The 22,060-nt window shown below is 39.0% G+C and overlaps 1 protein-coding gene across 1 annotated transcript in view; it reads right to left on the reverse strand.

Annotated features, from left to right (window-relative positions):
* pemt (phosphatidylethanolamine N-methyltransferase) overlaps positions 1 to 22,060 on the reverse strand; it is a 137,024-nt gene that overhangs the window by 79,396 nt on the left and 35,568 nt on the right. The window contains exon 4 of the mRNA XM_043711053.1: positions 11,967 to 12,082. Coding sequence (XP_043566988.1) covers positions 11,967 to 12,082 — 116 coding nt within the window. The remainder of the gene's footprint in view (positions 1 to 11,966; positions 12,083 to 22,060) is intronic.

Genomic DNA, 22,060 nt, shown 5'->3' on the forward strand with positions numbered 1-22,060 from the left:
AGGAGATAGGACCCGTGGACACAGCCTTAGAATTAAAGGGGGTAAATTCAGAACAGAAATGCGGAGATATTTCTTCAGCCAGAGAGTGGTGGGCCTGTGGAATTCATTGCCACGGAGTGCAGTGGAGGCTGGGACGCTAAATGTCTTCAAGGCAGAAATTGATAAATTCTTGATGTCACAAGGAATTAAGGGCTACGGGGAGAATGCGGGTAAGTGGAGTTGAAATACACATCAGCCATGATTGACTGGCGGAGTGGACTCGATGGACCGAATGGCCTTACTTCCGCTCCTATGTCTTATGGTCTTATCCCTTAACCTAAACAGCTAGTTTAAATTGCTAGCTCTGCTTTCATGCCCTCATAATTACCTTTGTTTAAACTCAAAGTAGTATTCTTGGACCCACACTTCTCTCCCTTAAATTATATGCAAAAATTTTCCCTTCCAAGGTCTGAGGACCAGGTTTGAGTTCACTTAGCTTCTAAGATCAGACGAGATCGGGTGTTTTAGACTAGTATGGTCCAATCATGTTGTAGTCGCTGCTACTCAGGGGCACTTTCATTACAAGGTCAGTAATAAATCCTATTCCATTGGTCAAAACCCAGTCTAATATAGCCTGCTGACTAGTTGGTGCCATAACATGCTGGTCTAAAAGAACTGACCTACTGGAGAAGCAGTCCAATAACATTACCACTCCCCTGGTGATACTTAGGAATTGAGTTTTGACTCTGCTTTGTATGTAACTGTTCTCAATTCATTACGCTGCTCCAGACAATTAATATTACTTTAGTCAGGAGACTTTGCCATAGTGTCATGAGTTCTATGGCTATGGTCAGTAAAGACACTGAAACTCAGACTAAATACAGTGTGAACTGACTGTTTTAAATTGTGCCTGACACAAATCCTCCCATATATCCCATCCCACCTCCAATTCACTGATTGACTTAGGAGTATCAATGGTCACTTTTGCCATTTATTCCTTCTAAATTAGGATCCAAAATCTCTTGAGGACCTCACTACAAGAAAAAGCAGACAAGAACTAAATGTAGGAACCTTGAAGTGGAGTCGGGAGAAAGGGGTTGAGGTTTATTATTTGCTGTGCTTTATTTCTCCATAGCATTGGGATCTATATGTCTGAATTACTTTTGCACCAAAGAATGCTAATACCTCTTGAACTCTGGAATCCTACATGGGATACCTGAATTTTGAAGACAGTCTTGAATTATCCCAAGCGCTACAGTGTCACTATAGAGGAAAAAAATGTATTGCATACATCACCAGTTCATGATTTAGCCTCCTCTCCACTACTCCCGCCTCCCTTCTCCAAATCAGTCTGGCCAGCCCAGTTGGGAACTTAAGTACCAAACCATTAAAAATGCTCTCTCTTTATCAGGTATATATTGTGATCTACGCTGGCAATTCTTGGTTAAAACAGTTAAAAACAGGTTAGCACCAAACTGTTTAAATCACTCTATGAGCATTAGCTGGTGTCTCTCAGTGATAAAATTACTCAGTACAATCCACATATCAATGTGTATAGATTTTGCTTTGAAGTAGATTTTTGACTGACTGCTATGGTTGCTTTGAAAATAACATTCCACCCTTTCTAGCACTTTGCTTAATAAATCCCAAAAAATGCAAGGGTCAAGTCTGACCTGACCAGTTATTTTTCTTGCTGTATTCTTTAAAAAGGAAGAAGATCAGTTGTTAGCTCTCTCAAGCTAAAGTTTATCTTTACAGATGTATGCACTGAGATTATGAATATTAATGGCATTCAGAGATTGTCATTTTAAAACTGTTTGAGCATTGCTTACAAATCAATGAATATCTCAAAGTGCACGGCCAGTGAATTAATTTATTTGTGTTCTGATTTGTGTTTCTTCCTAGAACTGGGAATTTCCAACCCGTACTAGCTCATTTTTCTTCAGACTGTAGAGAGATCAGGAGTATTTCTGGAATACTGTACAATTTCTAGTGTACATCCCATCACAAAAGGGATCATTGCTTAACTTGTGCTCCAGCAAAGACCATGCTGTACTTCACAGGAGACAACAGGTTTCTTATGAAAACAGATCCTTGCATTAAGGATAAAAAGGATCTGCTGAAATTTGAAACGTCTGTCGAGTTGTTGAGCTCCAGTACCCTGAAAGATATAAGCTACATTGAGAAACTAAGCAAGAGTTTTCACTCACATAGCAGGATTAATACACAAAAATTTCCCAAGTCGCTTTATATAGTGAAAAATAAAGATAAAATGAAAACAGAGCCATTTTGAATAGTCGTTGGGACAGGTAACTTAATGTTTAATCAAATGTGTGTGTTTACGATGATCTTTTCAAGAAGGAAGTAGAAAGGCAAGAACTATTGTGGGGACAAGTGTCTGTGAGTAAAACAATCTTCTTTCTGGCTTCCAATAACAGCCAAGAGTACAAATGGCCTAAAAACTGTTACTTATTCCATCAAAAAGCAAATCAGAGCAGAACGCATACACATAATGGTAAGGTCCTGGGGAGCGTTGCTGAACAAAGAGACCTTGCAGGTTCATAGCTCCTTGAAAGTAAAATTGCCGGTAGATAGGATAGTGAAGAAGGCATTTGATATGCTTTCCTTAATTGTTCAGAGCACTGAGTATAGGAGTTGGGAGGTCATCTGGCTGCACAGTACATTGGTTAGGCCACTTTTGGAATATTGTGCAAAATTCTGGTCTCCTTCCTATTGGAAGGATGTTTTGAAACTTGGAAGGGTTCAGAAAAGATTTACAAGGATGTTGCCAGCTTTGGAGGATTTGAGTTATGGGGAGAGGCTGAATAGGCTGAGGCTGTTTTCTCTGGAGCATCGGAGCCTGAGGGGTGACCTTATTAAGGTTTATAAAACCGTGAGGGGCACGGATAGGATAAATAGACAAGGTCTTTTCACTGGGGTGGGGAGTCCAGAACTAGAGGGCAACATTTTCACACAGAGGGTGGGATAAGCTGCCAGAGGAAGTGGTGGAGGCTGGTACAATTGCAATATTTAAAATGCATCTGGATGGATATATGAATAGGAAGGGTTTAGAGAGATGTAAATCAAGTGCTGGCAAATGGAATTAGATTAGATTATGATGTCTGGTCAGCATGGACGAGCTGGACTGAAGCTGAAAATGTGTTGCTGGAAACGCGCAGCAGGTCAGGCAGCATCCAGGGAACAGGAGAATCGATGTTTCGGGCATAAGCCCTTCTTCAGGGCTTATGCCCGAAACATCGATTCTCCTGTTCCCTGGATGCTGCCTGACCTGTTGCGCGTTTCCAGCAACACATTTTCAGCTCTGATCTCCAGCATCTGCAGACCTCACTCTCTCCGAGCTGGACTGAAGGGCCAGTTTCCGTGCTGTACAGCTCTATGACTCTGAATTCCTTTCCTTGAGTACAACTACATTCAAACTGTCGTCATCATCTTTAAAGCCTTACACAAAACATTTATTTAATATCTCCAGTTTTCTATCATCCTCCACAATCAGATTTCTCCTCCATTCCTGAATGAATAAACTGCTGTTAAATTTTATTCAAAAGTATCATCTGTTAATTTATAGCCTTTTTAATCTCCTTTTCCATTTTGCCTAAATTTAAGTTTGCCATTAATTTCTTTAAATATTATCTCTAGTCTTTTTAAATGCCTCCCTTTTCCAAACCAATTTAATTTTAATCCATTTATTCATGAAACTTGAATCTTTAATGCCTGACTTTTTGTTTTATAGGAATACACGGCACATCCTTTGCAGCATATAATATTTGAAGAATCATACTACAGATCTATTAGCTTTACAGGCATTAATTGGAACCAGATTTGTTTCTCTTTGATTTCTTTTTGCTTTATTCCAGTTAATAAACTTGTATTTTAAATTAGTTGTCATTCTTTATTTTAATGTTAATTTTAACTTGATGTACATTATCACAATCGCTAAATTGTTCATCCATTCTGATCAATTAAAAATAGGCAATTTAGATTTTCTTTGTAGGTTAGCAGCATCCCAGTGTTTTCTGTAAATCATTCCTACTACTCCTGATGATTAGCAGCTTACTATTATTTACCTGTATACTTGAGGGTCATAACTATGAATTATCTTGTGATACGAATTGCAGGGTAAAATTCTACAGACACAACCACGTTCACTTCACCAATCTTTTGTAAAGTACACAATTAACATTATTAAAACAAGACCAAATATCAATCACTGAGCTGATTTACCTTAAAGTCAAGTTCTTTTGTCAGGGATGTATAACAATTAAGGCTATTCTGTAATTTATTATAATTACAATAAAAAGTCCAAAGTACTGTGATAGAATTCTTTATTAATGCTACTATCTTTTTATGCGTGTTTTGAAATTGCTTTGGTTTGGAATATCTAATTCTTACTCCCACCGAAACTAATGCAGTCTTTTTATATAGCTGTTGTAATATGCTTGCCCATCATTATTAATGCTTCCAATCAGATTTTAGTTTGTACAGTCAAGTTACTCAATCATAACTCAATTTTTATCAAAATTGTCCTTAAATAACTTAGTTTTTTTTTCATTTAACTACTTGGCATTCCTTGCCTTAGCACCATCATGTTTTTAAAACCAAAACTGTCACTACTTTTTTGCCTTATTATTTTAAAATTGGTTTCTCTTACTATTCTAGCCACCTCAGTAAATTGGCTTACTTTCTCTAGTCCCAAGGCTTACTCCAAAGTAGTAATTTAAAATCCTACTGTGCATACTTTCTCATGAACATAATCATTTTGGTCCAGTTTTTGTTTGACTTATATCATATTTCCTGTCTCCACACAATATTTTGTTACTGTTTGTACACGGACATCAACCTTTGCAATTGATTTGCCTTCCCCATTAGTTTTGACCCACATTCCATGAAAGCTTTCACTCTGGTTTCATGGTGATACACACTATTCTAGTTAAGAATGCAATGAAAATCTCTAAGCCTCAGAATAAAGAATCTTCCACCTCCTTTTCTTGTGATCTTCCTGTTTTCTAGCACATGGATTGTTCACTGTTCCATGGTAAGAAAACACTGCTTTATCAGAGTCCAAATATCCTCAAAGAAACACCTTTATCCAAGTCAAATTCACAGTTCAATTCACAGATTCTGAATAATATTTATTGGATCATTCCAATTTCTCTCGGTTTCCTGCAACCAAGTCTTCTGTCCATTTCTGTTGGCCCAGTCTTTCCTCATTTAAATTGGCATAGAGACTTGAAGCAGTAGTAGGCCATTCAGCCCTTTGAGTCTACTTCACCATTCAAAATGATCATGGTGAATGGCCTCTATTTCAACATCATGTTTCTGTTTTCTCTCCACACACCTTAATGCTTTTAACATCTGAAAAATTACCAATCTCTTTCCCGAAGATATTAGGCGATCTGGCCTCCACAGATGTCTGTGATAACAAATTTCACAGGTTGACCACTCTCTGATTGAAGCCATGTTTCCTCATTTCAGTCCTAAATGGCCTACCTTATATCCTATGACTCCTGGTTCTAGAAACTCCAGCCAGGGGAAACATCCTCCGTGCATCTTGTCTGTCTAGCCCTGCTAGAATTGTATACATTTCAATCACATTCCCTCTCATTCTTTTAAACCCTAGTGAATTCAGGCTCAGTTGAACCAATGTCTCCTCATTGGACAGTCCTACCAACCCTAGTATCAGACCAGTGAAGATCTGCTATACTCCTTCTATGGCAAGTACATCCCTTCTTTGGTAGAGAGACCAAAACTGCACACAATACTTAAGATGCAGTCTCACCAAGGCCCTGTATAACTGTATAATATATCCCTACTTCTAAACTCAGATCCTTTTGCAATGAATGACTGAATAATTTATTGTCACATATTTTACAGTGAAATACAATAAAATACAGTGAAAAACTTTCATTTGTTGCCATATCTGGTACCATTTTGATAGTTTAAGAGTATGAGAAAATGAAAAGTAATAGCTTACAGGCCAATGTACCATTTTCCTTCCTAACTGCTTGCCTGTTCCTGCCTGTTTACTTTCATTAATTGGAGTACAAAAACAACCGGATACCTTTGTACATCCACATTTCCCAATAGATCATCATTTAAATAATACAGCTCTTTTATATTTTTCACATTGAAGCATATAACTTCACATTTATCCACATAACCCTTTGGATCCCAGTAATGACCTCTTTCTTCAGGCAGAAGATACAGAAACCTGAACACGTACACCAGTAGGTTCAGGGACACGTTCATCCCAGCCATTATTAAACTATTGAATGGACTCTCTAGCCTCAAATAATTCTGATTTTGTTACTGTTGCTCTCTCTTGTACACCCTGTGAAAATGTTACCTGTATGCCTCCATCTAAACCTTTTGTTCTGTACATTCTTGCTTACTATGACCAGCCTGTATTGCTCATAAACAAAGATTTTCACTGTACTTCGGTACACGTGATAATAAATAAAATCAATCAATATACACTGCATCTATCATTAGTTTACCCACACACTCGAATTGTCTAGAATGCCCTGAAGCCTCCTTGCATCCTTCTCACAACTCTTAATCCCACCAGGTTTTGTGTTGTCAGCAAACTTGGAAATATTACATTTGGTTCCCTCATACAATTTGTTATAGACATCCCTTCAAGCACTGATCCCTGTGGTATACCACTAATCCCTGCCTGCTATAAGGAAAAAGATCTATTTATTCCCATTTTCTGCTTCCTGTCTGTCAAGTAATTTTCAATTCAAGTCAGTATATTACCCCCAAATCCATATGCTTTCATTTTGAACACTATCCTCTTATGGGGGTACACATTAAAAGTCTTTTAGAAACCGAAATATACAATATCCATTGGTTCTCTCTCATCCACTTTACTAGTTATATCCTCAAAACATGCAATGGATTGGTTAAGTATAATTTCCCTTTTATTAAACCAGACTGACTTTATCTAATCCTGTCAACATTTTTCAAATTTTCCATTATCATGTCTTTATATTAGCATAATAATAAATAATATTCAGCCCTTCTATTCTTCTTGCCTGAGCACATAATCTCACATTTTTCCACATTATATTCCATTTGCTAAATTCTGCCTACTCAGTGTGTCCATAATCTTCTGTAGACTGTGTGTGTCATCTACAAACTTGATGATAGTGGATTTTCTTCTGCCATCCAACCCATCAATATATATTGCACACAATTGTGGCTCTAACACTGATCCCTGTGGCACTCCGCTAGTAACAAGTCACCATCCTGAAAACGCCACCCTTACCCAAACCCTCAGTCTTTAATAGTTGGCCAATCCTCGATCCATGCAATGATACTACCTCCAATATCATGGGCTCTTATCTTATTGAGTAGCCTTCTGTATGGTACCTGATTGAATGCCTTTTGGAAATCCAAATATTATCTTCACTGGTGCCCCTTTATTTATCTCCTCAAAACACTATAATAAATTTGCCCAGGCATGACTTCCCTTTCATGAAGCCATGTTGACTGTGCTTGATAACATATTGGGTTTCTACATGGCCTGATATTCCATAATTTCTAACAGACTAACACTTTCCCAAAGACAGATGTTAAGCGAACTGGCTTAAAATTACCTGCTTTTTTCATCTTCCTCCTTTTAAGATGGGTACTGCTCCTCGTTCTTATTAAAGGAATTAAGGGATATGGTGAGAGCGCGGTTAAGTGGATCTGAGAAAACATCAGCCACAATCTTATTGAATGGCGGAACAGGCTCAAAGGGCTGGACGGCCTACTCCTGCTTCTACTTCTACTTCATATGTTCTTATTGGCAGTTTTCCTCTGGGGCTTTTCCAGAATCTAGAATTCTAGGAAGATGATTACCAGTGCACCCTCTATCCTAGTATCTACTTCTTTTAAAATCCTAGGGAGCAGAGGAGATTTACCAGGATGCTGCCTGGATTGGAGGACTTGTCTTATGAAGAGAGGCTGAATGAGCTTGGGCTTTTCACACTGGAGAGAAGGAGGAAGAGAGGTGACTTGATAGATATGTACAAGGTAATACGAAGCATAATAGAGTAGATAGCCAGAAACTTTACCCCAGGGCAGAAATGACTGTCATGAGGGGGTCATAATTTTAAGGTGATTGGAGGGAAGTAGGTTCTTTACGCAGAGAATGGTGAGCGCATGGAATGCACTGCCAGTGCTGATAATAGAGTCAGAGACATTAGGGACATTGAAGCGACTGCTGGACAAGCACATTGACGGCAATAAATTGAGGATTGTGTAGGTTAAGTTGATCTTAAATTAAGATATCATGGACCAAAGGGCTGTTCTATGTTTTAAATTCATCAGGTTTAGAAGACTTATCAGATTTAACCCCATTGGTTTCCCTTATACCTTTTCTCTAGCGATATGTTATTTTGTTTATTCTGTCTCTCCTCATTGGGCCCTTTGATTATTTACTATTTTTTAAATGATTTTAATATTTTCTACAATAAAATTGTAACAAAATATTCTTTTAATTCTTCTGCCATTTCTGGATTATTGTTCCCCAGACTCTCACACTCTCTCTCTGGACCATGTTTACTTTCTTGTTTCCTTTTTATATATTTAAAGTTCTTACTGCCTTATTTTATTTGAAATACAGTCCCTGATTGATAAACATCACTTACAAATGAGATCCCACATTAATACTATACTAATTTTAAACATCGGACATGCAAACATTTTCTCAAACTTACAAATGGCTAGTTTATATTGTATTACATTGTGTTGCGCTGCCATTTGTGTACAAATCAACTTACAAGTATACTCCAGAACGAAACCCAGTTGTAACCCAAGGATTGCCTATACTTGGTAGCTTGCACTCATTTTACTTTTTGCATTTTTTTTGGTTGTCTTCTGTTGTTGTTCAAAACTTTCCATTTATGATTAATCTTTGACACTTGTTTTTATTCAATTCGATATATTCTTAATTTTCTTATTCATCACATTGGCATATCCCCTTCCTCACGTCCGTATTCGTCACTTGGATATATTTCTGATGTGAGTCATTAACTCTCTCTTAAAAGTGCAACATTGTTCCAAAACCATCTTTTCTACTGAACTCCTTTCAGTCCAGTCCAGCCAACTCAGCCTTCATCCCTACGTAATTATCCTCATTTAAGTTTAGCACAATTGTTTCTCACTCTCAAACTGAATGTTAATTTCTGTTATGTATTGTCACTGATCCTCTTACTCTGATCATTTATTAAACCTGCCTCATTATTCATTACCTGATCTAAAAAAGCCAGATCGCTGGTTGGATCTATAACATATAGCTCCAGGAAATTGTCCAAATACATTCTATGAATTCTTCTTGATGGTTACCTTTAGTAATCTGATTTTCCTGATCTCCATGAAGATTACAGTATTGCACTATCTACTGACTTATTCGCTTTCCTGTAGAACAGCTACAGCTAGGGGGTCTACAGACTACTCCCAATGTCCATTCCCTCGTATTAATTCTTCTCTCTACCCATATGGATTCTGCATAATCCAAGATGATGTTATGCTATTGCACCCATCCCAGCTCATTCCAACAAAGTTACCCCACCACCCTTCCCTTTTTACCCGTCCTTTCGCAAAGTCACGTATCTTTAAATATCTAGTTCCCAACTTTGATTTCCTTCGAATTGCATCTCCATAATGGTTTTAATATCATACTCATCAACTCTATGCCACTAATTAATTTATTTTGTTCTGAATACTACACACTTTTAAGAGCCAATAATCTGCCTTTTTCCCACTGTTCCCCCATTTCACCCTAATTGCTGCTGTTTTCTTACACTTGTATTGACTGTTCCTTCCTGCCACACTATAGAATTCATTTTCCAAATAGTTGCCCTATGTATCCCCTCTGTTGAGGTCTTTCGCCTCCCCATTAACTAGCTAAGAACCCTCTCTACAGCTTCAGTTATTCAATTCACCTGGACGCTGGTGGAAGCACTATCCAAGTGAAGACCATTCAACTGGAATACGCACCCCAATGTTAATGTTAAAAATCACACAACACCAGGTATAGTCCAACAGGTTTAATTGGAAACACTAGCGTTCGGAGCACTGCTCCTTCATCAGGTGGTTGAGGAGTACAATGTTAATGCCAGTACCCAATGAACTAAAATTCATTCCTCCACACTGATCTTCAACTACACATTTAAAACCTGATGTTATTTACCTGTGCCAATTTGTCCATCCAGAGATTATCTTGGCAATTCTGCTTTGAACTTACTCCAGTTCAAACAGTTCAAAACCCTTCAGCAAAACCTTGTCTCTAGTCCTAACAATGCTGCCAGGAGCAATATGGCCAATGACAACTGGATCCCTCCCTTCACATTACAGGTTGCTCTTCAGCCTTGAAGAGATGTTCTTAAACCTAGCACCAGTCAGGTAATACAGTCTTCATTACTCACGCTCACAAAACAGCACCTATTCCCCTAATTATATTGTCCCTTTCCATTATTACTTTCCTAGGCTGAACTGAACTTGCTTTAATTTAAACACATCCAACAGTAAGGGCATAGCGCAGTAAGTTCATGAAGATTCAGTTTCAGCCAGTTCTTAATTAAGCTGCTCTTTCCATGCATTCCTTAAATACAGACCATTCTCAGAAACAAATCATGGAATTTACGCAACCGTCATGAATCATTGGTAACTATGGGCATTCTTTTCCACTCCCCAGAGATGGCAGCGGAAACAATGGAGTGAATTATCCCTCAAGAAAAACTCACCATCTTAGAAATTAAATGCTACGAGAGAAAGTCCACGGGACTTTGTTGTCTTACCAGCAATTCAATGACATTAGTTCACATTATTAGAAAACAAAGGCAACTCATCCCATCATATGTGTTCCTTCCAACTGACAGTACAGTTTCCAGTTAGTCCATTGAATGGAATCTACATATTATAGAAATCGTAGTTTATCAACTGGAAAGAACAAAAAAAAACGAGGATGGCAAATAAAAGACAGAACTTCCAAACAGATTAATTTGTAGAAAGATTTTCCTTATTCTCAAAGGTCACAATTGAAACTCAAACATATTAAATTTATCTGCATTAATCAATTTATATTTTCTGAATACAGAAACCATTTTCCTTTGTAAAAGTTGTTAATCAGTGTAGCACTGTCAATAGCTTCATACTATAAATCTGCACTCACCTTGGAATTGGTTTCACATTCCCAAAAAAAAAGGAGCAATGTCTTTCATTATATCTAAGTTTGATTTAAATATAAAATTCCAAGGAAAATGTATAAACTATTGTATTCACAACTGCAATAATAAAATTCTTTTCCAATAAAAAGGACATAAAAATTGCTACTGCATTATGTTCAGTTTTTATTTCAGAGATTGTTCAAACTATCATTCAGTTTAAGAATGGATAGCAATTCTTCACTAAAAATTATTCTTTTTCAACTGTACTGGATTATATCAATATATCAAAGATGTAAAGGAAACCTTATTGTTATTTTCAAAGCAATAACCTTTAATTACATTCAGTTTCTAGCACTAACAAGAACTATGTAGAACTGCACACAGTCAAAGACTCACAAAGTAATTTGAAAACTAGATCAATCTAGTTTTTGCTCAATTTAGCAAATGGCTGAATAATACAGGACCTATGTGGCAATAAGTACTGGAGTACACAACATATGAAGCTGACTATACGACAGGTTATACTCATAAGAACCTCAGGTTACCAGGTACAAAAATTAAAATATGAAATCTAAGGTTTGCACATGGGCATATGCAACAATTTAAACCATCTTACATCACAATCCAGATTTGAGTATGGGTGATAGAATACTCAGCTTTTCTGTCACTTTATGTATCTGTAATGTGAAACACATTTGTAAAAGGCAAATGGAATTTCTTGGTTATTGTTTATAAAATTATTTTGTCCATCCCAACCAGTTATCATCTGCTTCATCTCTGTCAGCGTATGAAGCATGGCTGTTGACTCACCTGTAACTCCTGTAGACGTTCAGCAGGAGAATTATGACTGCTACACAGTAACATGCAGTGAAAGGAGAACCAAACAACTTAGTGAGAAATCTTGTTCTGTGTTCCCATCGCCCGACCTGTGTGATCAAACAGACATGCCAAAACATCAGACATGCATAAAAAAAGTTAAATATTTAAAGTATAATACAACACATCCACAACATACAGCAAACTGCCAGAGAGAAGGTAACAAATTAGTTTTCACCAACAGACATTTTGGAAATTTATGCATTCCTACTTTATTTCATGTAGTATTTGTTGCACATGCAATTAAAACAAGGGAGATGAATTTATAACTTTGTAAAGGTCCAAAGCAGATTGGGTACCTGCTCTATATCAGATCCTCATTAGCAATGAGGCATGGGGCACAGGTGACCCACAGAAAACCAAAAATGTGGACACTACTCTGCTACATCCCAAGAAGGACCAGGATGCTGAAGCATGGAATAGCAGGAGCTTTATTGAGGAGCATAGCTAGACTAAGTAGTTTCCCACCCAAAAAAGGTCAATGATGTCACTTATCTAAAGCTACCTAATTAGTAAAATGTCTGTGGTGTATATTAGCATGGCTAAGAGATGACAGAGTTTGGAAAAGGGTGGCATTCCAGGATGACAACCTGTAACGAGGGGAGTGATACAGCGATCAATGCTGGGGCCAGATTATTTCTGACCATTGCCAGTAATCACTAATGAAGAAAACCGTCGACCCTGGAAATTCTGTATCACTGCTCATGGGTTTTGTGGGTACTGCATGGCTGGTCCTGGAGCAACATCTTCAACAACACATTTCCAGAAGGTGGAACTGATTCTTGACATTGAGATCACTGGCATTCCTTTCTCAGGTTCTTGTTCCATACTTTTCTCTTGCGCTGGGAGTTCTCAAACAATTGTGTCCCCTCATACAGGAGTTTCCTCTAAGTCAGTTTCTCCTGAACAAGGGTCTCACTGTGTTGGCATTTATGTTGCATGTGGAAGCTCTGGAGAGAAGGTTCACCGGGACTTTACCTGGTCTCAAGAGCATTGGCTATGAGGAAAGATTAAAAAGACTAGGATTGTTTTCATTGGAAAGACGGCGGCTGAGAGGAGACCTGATTAAGGTCTACAAATTTATGAGAGGCATAGATAGGGTGAATAGTCAGAGGCTTTTCCCCAGGGCTGAAGTTTCAATTACAATGGGACACAGATTCAAGGTGAGAGGGGCAAGTTTAAAGGAGCTGTGTAAGGGAAGTTTTTCTCACAGAGTGGTAGGAGCCTGGAATGCACTGCTAGAAGAGATGGTGGAAGTAGGCAGATTGGCAACATTGAAGAGGCATTGGATGGTTACATGACTAGGGAGGGAATATAGGATACAGAGTGAATAAGGGCAGAAAGTTTGTTTTTTAGTTTAGTTAAGGCACAATGATTGGCACATGTTTGGCCGGCCCGAGGGCCTATTCCTATGCTGTACTTCTCTTTTGCTTTGTTCTTTTGCATTTCTGAGTGGATGTCTTTGAAAACACTCCTTTGTCCTCCTCTTGTCCAAGTATCTTGCTTGAGCTGAGCGATGATTTGCTTTTGAGATTCTCTTCTCAAACTGTATCGATGGTACCTATCAAGAGTCTTGGAGATGGCATCTATACGAAGCCACATAGAAGAGTCAAAAGGATGACTACCTTATATGCAGGAAACTTGGTATCAGCATGGATGTCAACAATTGTTGAAGAGTTCCATCCTTAGCCATCCAAAGGAGTTGCTCAATGATCAGATAGGATGTTGAATCTCTGCTGTCAACCTTAGATGAGAGGTACCTTCTCAAATAGGGAAATGTTCCACAGTTGGAATTTTTCTCTATTGATCTTAATGAGTGTAACTTGACCTGGGATAGTTGGTAAAGGATTTCAGCCTTCTTGAGGTTGAGGCTGAAACCAATTCTTTGATATGCTTCTACAAAGGCATTAAATCAGGCTTGAAGAGACAGCAGAGAGGAAATTGTCATCTACATACTGAAGTTCTACAACTGAGATCAGTATCATTTCCATCTTGGGCTTACACATGTTGAGTCATTGAGATGGATGAACGTTTTCTGTCCCTCCAATAGACAATGTCCACAGCACTGAGAAGTGTGTTCTTGACATGAAGAAGAATGGCGGTGATGAAGATGGAGAAAAGGATGGATGATGACACATTCCTGCTTGACCCATGTTGACTTCAAAGGATTCTGTCATATTACTATTCATGAATACCACTGCTGACATCTTCACATGGGGGAAATCAGAGGATATTCATGAATTTCTCTGAGCAGCCGTCCTTTAACAGGGTCTTCCATAGCACTTACCAACTGACTGAATCCAAAGCCTTGGTCAGGTCAATGAAGACCATGTAATGTGGTTGGTGGTGTTTCTAGCTTTTCTTTTGAAGTTGCTGTGAGCATTATGTCCATAGTTCCATAGTTTAGTTGGAAGCCATACTGGTTTTCAGGAAGGATTTCCTCAGGACTGGGAGAAGGCACCTCATGAGGATTCAGGCAGTCATCTTAACAACAATGGAGAACAGGGAGATTCCTCAGTAGTTTCCACAGTTCACTTTATCTCCTATCTTTATGATGGTGGCAATGGCAGTATCCCTGAGATTGGCACTTATTCCTTGGAGAAAGTGAGGACCGCAGATGCTGGAGATCAGAGTCGAAGAGTGTGGCGCTGGAAAAGCACAGCTGGTCAGGCAGCATCCATCAGGAATTCCTGGTGAAGAGCTTAAACCTGAAACGTTGATTCTCCAGCTCTTCGAATGCTGCCTGAGTGGCCAGGGACTTATTCCTTGTCCCAGATTTCATGGAGATTATGGGTAATAGTTCATGGAGATGATGGGTAATAGTTCATGGAGATGATGGGTAAGCTCTGGTCCTCAAAGTTTGAAAATCTCTGCTGAAATCCCATCTATTCCTGCATATTTTCCTTTCTTCCTGTGTCTAATGGATGCTTCAACTTCTAACAAAGGTGGGTGTCTCAGATATCTTTGATGGATAGTCGAGGGATTTCCTCAATCACATCCTTGTCAGCAGGTTAGGAATGCTCCCCATCAGAAGCGGAGGTTTTTCTTGTCTCTCAAAAAGGTGCCAGCTTTACTTCGCACTGGTTTGAGGCCAAGGGATCTTGTGTTACTGAAGAAATTGTGAACATCACGTTTGTCAGGAAGGAGCAGCTCCTTAGCTTTCTCAGACGACATTGGTTTATGATTTCCCTAGCTCTTCATTGTAACTCCACCTTTGCTGTTTGATGAGTTTTCCTCTTTGCTTCACTGGTGAAAATGCTATGCCAGGCACAGAGAGCTTTCCTCTTCTTGTCGATAGGTCTTAGACGATACCGTCACACTCAGTAAATCGATCTTGGTGTTTCCTTGTCTCGTAGCCAATGCTTTCCTCACACTATAGGATGATAGCTATCCAGCTCATTCCAGATTTCCTTTACCTCTTTAAAATGAATTCCTTGGAGATTCTGGTGAACACATTGTTGGAAGTTCAATAGTCAACTTGGCTCTTAATAAGCTTAACAGTGAGCTTATTTATTTCTTCATCTTCAGGAACTTCTCATGGTGTTCGCCCAGCAGTTGTTTGTACTAGTCATTGCTTTGATAATGAGGACATCCTTTAGGTCTTGGGATCGAATGATGACATAGTCGATGATGTATCAGTGCTCTGATTGTGGATAGTTACAAAAAATCTTGAACTAAGTTTTTTGGTGGAACAGGGTGTTGCAGTGTTGGATGTCCTTTCCAACCCTGATATTGAATTCTCCAAAGAAGATAATTTTATCTTCCTTAGGGATGCTGGGGAATATGGTGGCGAGAGTGCAGTAGAAACCTTCTTTGGACGATATTTACAATATACACTAATGACCTAGATGGGGAAAGGTGAATGCACTATAGCCACATTTGTGGATGACACAAAAATAGGTGGGAAGGTAAGTGCTGAGGATGACACAAAGAGTATACAGACGGGTATACACTGGCTAAGTGAGTGGGCAAAAACTGGGTGCTGAAGGAACATGATGTGTGAAAATGTGAGGTTACACTTTTGGCAGGAAGAAGAGGGGAACTGAATATTATTTAAATGGAGAACGTCTGTACAAAGTCACAGCGCAGAAGTATCAGAGATCAGAGTCCTTAACCATACAAGCTCAGCAGGTGCTAGGGAATACAAATGCAATGGAGTACACAAAATTGGGGAGGTCTTGCTAATACTGTACTAGGCATGATACAGACCACAGCAGGAATATTATGAACAGTTTTAATTCCCTAATGTGAGGAAAGCTATGTTGGTATTAAAGACAGTCCAGAGAAACAGCATGTACTTTTAAGATCAACAAATCACTTATGGCGAGCAGTACTTTGTGTAAATTGTTTAAAATAAATTCTCAATGTTCGTATGAAATGCTATTTTGCATATAATTTAGCTAAAACAACACAATAAAAGTGCTTGAGATAAAATTGGGCATGTTGCCTATTCCAATGTTCATTCTATCTTTACTGCTCATTTCCTCTCCAGATATTTTGGCAGTCTTGAGAAGCAGCCGACATTATTAGAATATTCATAGAACACAGGACATAGAACAGTACAGTACAGGCCCTGCGGCCCTCGATTATGAGCAGACCTTTTGTCCTTAAGACCTTAAGATCAAACTAACCTACATAACCTCTATTCTATTATCATCCATGTCCCCATTCAAGATTCACTTTAGTGTTCCTAATGTATCTGACTCTACTACCATCACTGGCAATGCATTCCACATGCCCACCACTCTCTGTGTAAAGAACCTAACTCTAACATCTCCCTTAAACCTTCTTCCAATCATCTTAAAATTATGCCCGCTTGTAATAGACATTTCCCCATCTTGGGAAAATGTCTTTGGCAATCTACTCAGTCTATGCCTCACATTACCTTGTACACCTCTGTCATCTTTCTTCCTTCTTCTCTCCAGTGTAAAAAGGCCCAGCTCACTCAACCTCGCTTCATAAGACAAACCCTTCAGATCAAGAAGGAACCTGTTAAATCTCCTCTGTACCCTCTCTAAAGCTTCCACATCCTTCCTATAATGTGGCAACTAGAACTGGACACAATTTCCCAAGTGTGGTCTAATCAGGGTTTTATACAGCTACATCATAACCGCACGGCTCTTAAACTCAATCCCCTTTCTAATAAAAACCAGCACACCATACGCTTTCTTAACAACCCTATCAACATGTGTGGCAACGTTGAGGGATCTATGGACATGGACCCCAAGATTCCTCTGTTCTTCCACACTGCCAAGAATCCTGCCTTTAACCCTATATTCTGTATTCAAATTCAACTTTCCAAAATGAATCACTTCACACTTGTAGAACAACGATTGATATTCCAAGAGGCAATAGTATAAATGCTATGTTTTTAGATGAAGATCACATCAGGTTCGCAGAGTTTTGACAGAATGAAGCAAAAAAATAGTATTACCTGGAAGGATGTATCAATAGCATTGTCAGTTTAACTATACAATACTGTCAGGTCATCATCATTTAGAAATGTGATTATATTGCACCTATTTTGTGTTTAAACTGGACTCACCATCATATTCTTCAGGGCTACAACTCCTGCTTAGTCTGTGGTGTCCACTTCATGTGAATACATTTTTTTAGAAGTTCAATAAAACAGCTCTGCCAGAAGAACTCTAGGCACTTTATTCGTAAAGGTACAGGTATCCATGACACAGCTGAACAGGTATTAAGCCTGATTGTGCCTGATGTGTACTTGAAGCCCCCTTTGCAAAATATCTTTGCAGTTGATTGTGACACAGTATTCTTAAGCTTTTTGCAGCTAGTTAGTGACCACTGGAAAGGAAAGTTATTTTTCACTTGCATGATTGCTGAACAGGAATACTCTTCTTAGCTCCAGATTCACTTTTCTCGCTGTTGTTAATCACTGCTTGCCCGGTTTCAATTGCCACCAGACAAGTTTACAAAATTGACTGGCAACTCCTGACAGATTGACTTCTGAGATCACTAAACTCATCAGGGACTGCCTGTCACTCACCAGGAGACTAATTTTACCTGGTCTACCAGCAACATTTTTACACATCACAACTTTTTCTAGAAGCTTTGAAGCAACGATTTTGCTAACTTAATGGAATTTAAGTCATTAGAAATTAGTTAAGTAGAATGCTGTTAAACAGCACTAGAAGGCTGTTGTTCTAAAATTGTGTTGTGTGGAGGTTTTATTCTTTTACTCACATATTTTATATTGCAGACCTGACACCAAACAACTTTCTGTCAATTCATTTCAATTCATTATGAAAAGATCATGAAAATATGTCCATGATTTTCTCATAGGAACAGCAGATGGATGAGATTCTTTGTGGGTGGAGCAAACATGCCACAGTATTTATTTATTTATTTAGCCACGGTATTCTTTATTATATTTTATAACTGCACACAGCTGTTTTCAACATAATTTTAGATACCATAATTGTAATGATTAGTAATACATCATTGTAGAAATAAACACACATATAAGCTATTCATCATGTTTTTCAAGAATGTGTCAAAATACTTCTGCATTAATGATTTGGATTTTAGTGTCATGGATATTTTACAGTAAAAATACAATTAAATAGAGTGAAAAGCTTTCAACTGTCCCCACAAAATGGCACTATTTGAATATTTAAGAATATGGAAAAAAGGATCTCGCTTGGCCAGAAGGGAGTTTTTGTTTTCTTTTATGTTGAAGTTAATACATACATGAGTGAACAATAAAAAAGCATGCGCGTCTGTCAGAAATAGCGAATGATTTTCCAAATTTGAATATGCTACGACCAGGTTGTTTTGGAGTATCACAGTCTAATGAACCGCTGGATTGCTTTGGAAGAGGAACAGTTCAATGCTAATTTCTTCTTTATGCAAAGCTCAAGATTCCATGAGTGTTTTTATCTGTTAATATATCTCTCAATTAAGATGACATCAATCAACTTGCAACACAAATGCAAAGAGGAAAATTGATAATCTTCAGAGAAAAGATAACACAGGGAAATAAACTACGTTCACCGGGACCCAGGTTCGATTCCACCCTTGGGAGACTGACTGTGTGGAGTTTGCAACTTCTTTCCGTGTCTGTGTGGTTTCCTCCAGGTGCTGCAGTTTCCTCCCACAGTCCAAAGATGCACAGGTTAGGTGGATTGGCTATGCTAAATTACCATAGTGTTCAGGGATGTGTAGATTAGGTTCGTTAGCCATGGGAAATGCAGGGTTACAGGGAAAGAGTATAGGGATGGGTCTGGGTGCGTTGTTCTTCGGAGGTTCGGTGTGGACTTGTTGATGCTGTTTCCACACTGTAAGATTCTATACTATTCTCTCTTGTTTCCCAACAAAAGTCCAGATATAACAAGACAGTCTACTAGTCCTGAGCCAGCTCATCACCGTCAACGACGCCTGCTCATAGAAGTAATAAACACCTTGAGAGTAGGGATTTGATATATCCATAAGACAACTAGCCAAACAGTGAGAAGGTGAATAGAAAAGGTGGGTGGCGTAGAAAGGAATAGTAGAGAAGGAATTCATTTGGTATGTTTATGGACACTGAAAGGATCCTAGGAAATAAATGGAAACAGTAATACAACAGGGGCGANNGTTAAACAGAGGGGGGGGGGGGGGGGGGGGGGGGGGGGGGGGGGGGGGGGGGGGGGGGGGGGTGAAGGGACAAGAAAGACTGATAACTGCATATTTAGAATAGGGATCAAAATTGAATATGGCTGGGAAGGGATAAATAGAAGGTGAATTGAATAAGAAGTTGTGCCAGGGTAAGATGGGCACGAAGATCTGAATTGAAGTGGGTTCAAACATAAGGGCAGGAATATGCAGGGGAGTGGTGAACGGGCCGATAAAAGCCTAGCGGGATGGGGAGGTGAAATAGGACACGATGGATGCAAGAAGGTCAAGGCCATTTACAGTACAATGATGCAGTGGGGAGCTGGGAAAAGTCTTTAAGAGAATGTGCAGTGCAAACTGGAGGGGGCCCCCTAATTGGTTATACAATTTCCTGCACATCGCAACACACATGTCTAAGGGAACCAAAAAAGAGCCTTTTTGAGGAGGTGACCAAGCATGTGGATGAGGGTAGAGCAGTGGATGCAGTGTACATGGATTTTAGTAAGGCATTTGATAAGGTTCCTCATGGTAGGCTTATGCGGAAAGTCAGGAAGCATGGGATAGAGGGAAATTTGGCCAGTTGGATAGAAAACTGGCTAACCGGTCGAAGTCAGAGAGTGGCGGTAGATGGTAAATATTCAGCCTACCTCACTTTCTTAGTTACATGATTTACACAGACCAAAGAAATCTCATGAAATTCCCTAATTGTTGTGAAGCTGCGATGTGGAAGTGCTGGTGTTGGACTGAGGTGGACAAAGTCAGAAGTCACACAACAGCAGGTTATAGTCCGACAGGTTTAGTTGAAATCACAAGCTTACGGAGCGTTGACTTCACCTGACAAAGGAGCAGTGCTCCAAAAGCTTGTGGTTTCAAATAATCCTGTTGGACTATAACCTGGTGTAGTGTGACTTCTGAAATTGTGAAGCTTGATCATGATACTATCAAGTACTAGAATAATCTTCAAGAGCTTTCAACAAGTTCTTCAAAAGATTTTAAAGACAGGATGCGATTTTTATAAAGCAAATTGTGAAGGCTGGATTTATCCATTATGATAGTAAAAACACCAGTGCATATAGAGTAGACAGTCAGAAACTTGTTCCCCGGGTACAACAGTGTGTTACAAGGGGACATAAATTTAAGGCGAAGGGTGGAAGGTATAGGGGAGATGTCAGGGGTGGGTTCTTTACCCAGAGAGTGTTGGGGGCATGGAATGCGCTGCCTGTGGGAGTGGCAGAGTCAGAATCATTGGCGATGTTTAAGCGGCAATTGGATAGGTACATGGATGGGTGCTTAAGCTAGGACAAATGTTCGGCACAACATCGTGGGCCGAAGGGCCTGTTCTGTGCTGTATTGTTCTATGTTCTATGAAACACTCTTGCACGAGCATACAAGGCTTTTGCATTGCAGACAAGCACCAACAGCAGAATAAAGGTGAATAAGCTCTTAAATTTGCAAACAGTCATGTCCCAACCATTTCTTATTATCATTAAGCTTTGACAAAAAGGGCACCTAAGAATCACAGGTGAGCCAGTGGCGTTGGATCATTTTACAATCAGCCATGCAGCAGCATTCACAGGACCATATGAAAGTTAAAGACAACAAACATGAAACTAATATACAAGATGTTCATTCCAAGGTTGTAGGGATGAATAGCAGGAGATAATGCAAGGCAATGAGAGTCATGTGTGCCAATTACCATGTGGAAAGTATTGAAAATTTCACATCCACAAATATCTTGCAAATGGCAGGATCAGAAGGAAGTCATGGGTCGTTGAGATGCACCTCACTATGTAAGGATGGCTGTACAAAAAATTTTCACTCAACATATAAGCACTCTGATAAGGGCTAAAAGGTTGCATTGAACATGTTAAAATCTCAAATGGTAAGCACAAATTGCATTCCTGATATTTCTTCACAGATCAATACTTCCATGATAAATAATAGATCCATTTAATGCTGCATGGTTTCAGCTTTGCTATGATTGAGACAGAGGAGGAAAAAAAGGAGAAAGAACAACAACAGAAACCGAGAAATGAGGCTCAGAGGGCTACAACTGTGGACAAGCAAGTAGTACATGAAGAGGAGAGTTAAAAATCACACACCAGGTTATAGTCTAACAGGTTTAATTGGAAGCACTAGCAGCGCTGCTCCCTCATTAGGTGGTTGTGGAGTACACAATTGTGAGGCACAGAATTTACAGCAAAAGTTTACAGTGTGATGTAACTGAAAAATACCTTGATTGTTTGTCATGTCTCTCATCTGTTAAAATGACCATGTTAGTTTCATTTCTTTCATATGTAAATCACAAAACTTTTTTAGAAGTTACATTCTCAGGTTAACTTTAACAAATGGTGTCAGCCCAGATAATGTGTTGAAGGTGTTAGCCTCCTGTGTGCTATTGTCTGTGCCAT

The sequence above is a fragment of the Chiloscyllium plagiosum genome, chromosome 21 (assembly GCF_004010195.1).
Source record: "Chiloscyllium plagiosum isolate BGI_BamShark_2017 chromosome 21, ASM401019v2, whole genome shotgun sequence".
Taxonomy (NCBI): Eukaryota; Metazoa; Chordata; class Chondrichthyes; order Orectolobiformes; family Hemiscylliidae; genus Chiloscyllium; species Chiloscyllium plagiosum.